The following is a 1989-nucleotide window of genomic DNA, read 5'->3' as shown; positions in this document are numbered from 1 at the left end:
GATGCATAGTTGTTCGAAGCTGTTAAACTGTTCAAACCCCAGTATAATGGTCAAATTTATACTGTTTCAATATTCATATATATTGTATTCAAGTTTTCCTCATGTTCAGGGCAGGAATCTGTTCATAGATTTGCCAAAATGTGTCTTCTGAATCTCCAAATCCATTGGAGATGGTAACGAGTTTTGTTTTCGGTTTTATAAAGAAATGATCAGTGATTATGTTATTTATGCTCGGAATTCCATTTGTTTAAAATGAACAATGAGGAATAATTCGAGATTTTGAGATTAAAAAATTTTTGGTATAAAAGATGAATAGGTTATTAAATAGTAACCGATAAAAAAATTGTTTCATGAATGGAGTAATAATAAGGATGTCATAATATTGTTAAAAATTATTTATAAAAAAAAACTCGTCATTGGAGTTGTTCGGCTGAACAAAATGAAAATCCGAGCAGAAGGCACCTGAGATTCCGCACTACCAATTAAAAAAATGGAGTGAAAATCAAAGGAGGCTTGGATGATTAACCAAAAAACATAACAAACTACTAATAATGAAAACCCTCAAACATCAAACGACTCTATATTAATCGTTTTTACTTCTGTATTTGACACGGTTATCATCGTTGAAGTAGGAAAATTTTGATGATTAGGTAGTATTTCTACTCTATCAAAAGTAGATGCAAAAAGTCCACTGTTTTATATGTCCTGTATGATAATTCGAATGAATGAGTGATGTATCATGTGAAAATGGGGGACACACTTAGCTATTCGACGTGATCATCATCACTGAAGTATGATTATTTCGATGATTAGTTGGTATTTCTAATCCACCAAGAGATTTTCCGGAGGATTCAACGGTTTCTCTTAATGTTTTGTATCTGAATTCGAATGAAGTAATGTGACGAGAGTAATGTATCACGTGGGGACACACAAACAACTAAATATCTAGAGGAAACAATTCATACGTTCTCAGGGTGAGGGAATACGTGAGTATCCAGGGAGTATCTAGATGCACTAAGAAAAATCTGGGGTCACACCAAGTCAAGGGGTGATTCCAAAAATGGGAATGTCAATTTATACTCTTTCAATATTTGAAGAGTAAGAGAGATGATATCGCGCTTGCAAGACCCTCTTCATTAGTCTGTCCAGATGAACAATCGTAAATCATCTGATGACTAATTTCAATGAAGTGGGTACCTTCTCAATAAGTTCGATACAGGCTAGCAAATCCATTCCAAAATCAATGAACTGCCATACGATTCCCTCTTTCTTGTACTCCTCTTGTTCGAGTACAAACATGTGATGATTGAAGAATTGTTGGAGTTTTTCATTCGTGAAGTTGATGCAAAGCTGCTCAAAACCGTTGTACTATGGGGATACGAGACGAGAATTTTAATAAATTCAGTTGTGGAATATTTGGTATAAATACCGAAGAGGAATGGGGGCTCCGAGATCATTGGACATTTTCCTGAAATTCGTCATTATGAAATGAAGGTCGAATTGTGCTGTTTCTCATCAAAATTTGTAACAAGAATCATCGAAATCATTCGAAGGCGAACAAAACCTTTCTGATTTGACATTGAGATCGATTAAAATCCCAGCACACTTCGACCTTTTTATTATTCATAAAATTCTAGTGGAATGAATTATCGAAAAACTCACGTCGAAAATCTCAAAACCAGCAATATCCAGTACACCGATGAAGTGTTGACGCTTCTGCTGGGTGTCTAGGGTTTCATTACACTTCTTGACAAGCCACTTGAAGACTCGGTCAAACATAGCCTTGGACATGGCACCCACGGAGTAGGCGACCTGGTCCTTGTTACGACCCTGAGTCACGAACTCATTACCGACTTTGATTCTTGGTTTCAACAGATTCTTGTACATGTCTGCGCAGTCGACACCCAAAAGCTTGGCCACACGGTCACCTTCCTGCAATGAGAACATGATTAATGATCCCTTCAGCGACTGTCAAACCCTTTACCAAGT

General features: G+C 36.6%; 1 protein-coding gene across 1 annotated transcript; it reads right to left on the bottom strand.

The window, feature by feature from the left end:
- Positions 1–1149: 1149 nt before the first annotated feature.
- LOC105272973 (myosin heavy chain, muscle) lies at positions 1150–1932 on the bottom strand (the record flags this gene model as incomplete). Its single annotated transcript, XM_011315203.1, is given in 2 exon segments — positions 1150–1368; positions 1663–1932. Coding segments are annotated over 2 exon segments (474 nt in total), but the record flags the coding sequence as incomplete, so codon positions are not given.
- Positions 1933–1989: the final 57 nt, after the last annotated feature.

This window comes from Fopius arisanus, unplaced genomic scaffold (assembly GCF_000806365.1).
Source record: "Fopius arisanus strain USDA-PBARC FA_bdor unplaced genomic scaffold, ASM80636v1 scaffold00526, whole genome shotgun sequence".
Taxonomy (NCBI): Eukaryota; Metazoa; Arthropoda; class Insecta; order Hymenoptera; family Braconidae; genus Fopius; species Fopius arisanus.
The sequence above is the reverse complement of the archived record's forward strand: the minus strand, read 5'-3'. Positions and strand labels throughout refer to the sequence as shown.